General features: G+C 44.3%; 1 protein-coding gene across 1 annotated transcript; it reads left to right on the top strand.

The window, feature by feature from the left end:
- Positions 1 to 257: 257 nt before the first annotated feature.
- LOC121728760 (achaete-scute complex protein T3-like) lies at positions 258 to 1627 on the top strand. The gene is made up of 2 exons (XM_042117009.1): positions 258 to 1063; positions 1376 to 1627. The coding sequence occupies exon 1, from the start codon at positions 349 to 351 to the stop codon at positions 1054 to 1056; it is 708 nt and encodes a 235-aa protein (XP_041972943.1). The 5' UTR covers positions 258 to 348; the 3' UTR covers positions 1057 to 1063; positions 1376 to 1627.
- Positions 1628 to 1888: the final 261 nt, after the last annotated feature.

Consider the following 1888-nt stretch of genomic DNA (forward strand, 5'->3'; position numbering starts at 1 on the left):
ACTAGAGGAAAACAACAATACTCTTTGATGTATTGATACAATGGTGTGTTCGGTGGTAATGAAAAAACTAGGGCACGCGTTGGCCACCCCCCGCCCTCGCCGCAACCACCTCGCCAGGTACGAGCTCGTACGGATAGGGGAAGGGATGATGGAAAATAATAGGGGAAGAGAATTTTAAAATTTATATTTTTTGCAGCCGGCGCAGGTGATATAACGCGTGCGCGCGCGCCGCCGACTCACTTGTGCGTGAAGCCTCGCCGCCGCCGCTCGCGTACGTAGAGCCTCCGAACCCAGTGCTTCCCGGCTCGTCCCGCGGACCGGTCGCGTGCTACCGAACTCACACGTAAAATGTTACAAGAGCTGCAGCTCGTTCAAGGTCAGACGAACTACGTCGTCGTGTCCTCCGGCTACCCCTCGGCGACCGTCACGAAGACCGCAGCGGAAAAGCGGATAGTTCCCATAGCGCCGGCGCCCGAAAAGAACTACGTCACGCACGACACCCCGCCGAATCTCCAGTACAGGAAGAAGGTTCACTTCCGGACGAACCCGTACACCGGGCCGCAGGCCGCCTCCATCGCCCGCAGGAACGCCCGGGAGAGAAATAGAGTTAAACAAGTGAACGACGGCTTCAACGCCCTCCGCCGGCACCTGCCCGCGTCCGTGGTGGCCGCGCTTTCGGGAGGGGCGAGGCGAGGGTCCGGCAAAAAGCTCAGCAAGGTCGACACGCTGCGGATGGTAGTGGAGTACATAAGGTACCTTCAGCAGCTCCTCGAGGAGAGCGACGCGGCGCTCGGCATAACTCGGGACCAGGAGAACAGGGAGAACATACCGAACAGCGCGGCAATGACGTCGATATCGGACATGGATGACGGGTTTTTCTACGGCGGATCGCCATGCTCCGACAAGCCGGAGTCTCCCGCACCGTCGGAGTGCTCGTCGGGGGTGTCCTCGTCGTACTCCAACGTCGACCGGTACGACGCGGCAGCGCAGCAGCAGATCGGACACATGGACGAGGACGAGCTGTTAGACGTCATCTCGTGGTGGCAGCAGAAATAGCATTCATGTAAGTATTATATTCATTACATAGGAATTATTTAACGTTTTGTAATTTTTTTTTGATAAGATTAAGATATGAAAATTACTGTTTTTTTTAAACTGAATAATTGTTTATCAAAGAAATCAATAATAATATTCTAATAAGATCTTTTATCACGTCAGTAGTCATTTGAGATTTACTTTGTCTACTTCTACTTGTCTTTGGTAATAATTGTCTTCATATTAATAATTCAGTAGGTTCAACTTTTATGAATTAAAAAAACATCATGCGTTGAAAGTAAAATAAAATATATTAATTGTTCCCTTTCATTGTTTACAGGTATAGAAATTCCTCAATAGTTGGACAAATCCCTCCGAAGTTCTGTGAAATCAAGAATAGTAAAGAAAAGACTCTTTGATATCTAGTCAAACAACAGTGCCTTAAATTAGTTTTAAGATTAGTGTATAATATACGCTTGTTTGAAGATCACCGAAAAAGAGATTAGAACTACACGACTTGGGTGAAATAATTTACTACTAGTTAATTGTATAAATAAAACGAGGCTTAAATAAGGGTAAAATTTAATTTGGATCTGGCCAGTGGTGATATTGTAAATAATTAGATGTAAGTAAGTTTAAATAAATTATTTATTTCGTAATGTTTTTCACTTTTTTATTTATTCACAATATATTTTTATGTACGAGTACATAAAACGTATTAGATACCAATATAAAAAACTTAAATTATTATATTTTTTCTGATTAACAGCACTACTTGGAAGTCGATGTGATGTTCCAAAATCCAAATCTTTTGAATTTTGGAACATCAAATCAATTTCAAATAGTTATATTT

Source organism: Aricia agestis, chromosome 7, assembly GCF_905147365.1.
Source record: "Aricia agestis chromosome 7, ilAriAges1.1, whole genome shotgun sequence".
NCBI lineage: Eukaryota > Metazoa > Arthropoda > Insecta > Lepidoptera > Lycaenidae > Aricia > Aricia agestis.

Excerpts from the sequence above, each read along its gene's own strand:
- LOC121728760 (XM_042117009.1), top strand. The coding sequence starts at position 349 with ATGTTACAAGAGCTGCAGCTCGTTCAAGGTCAGACGAACTACGTCGTC.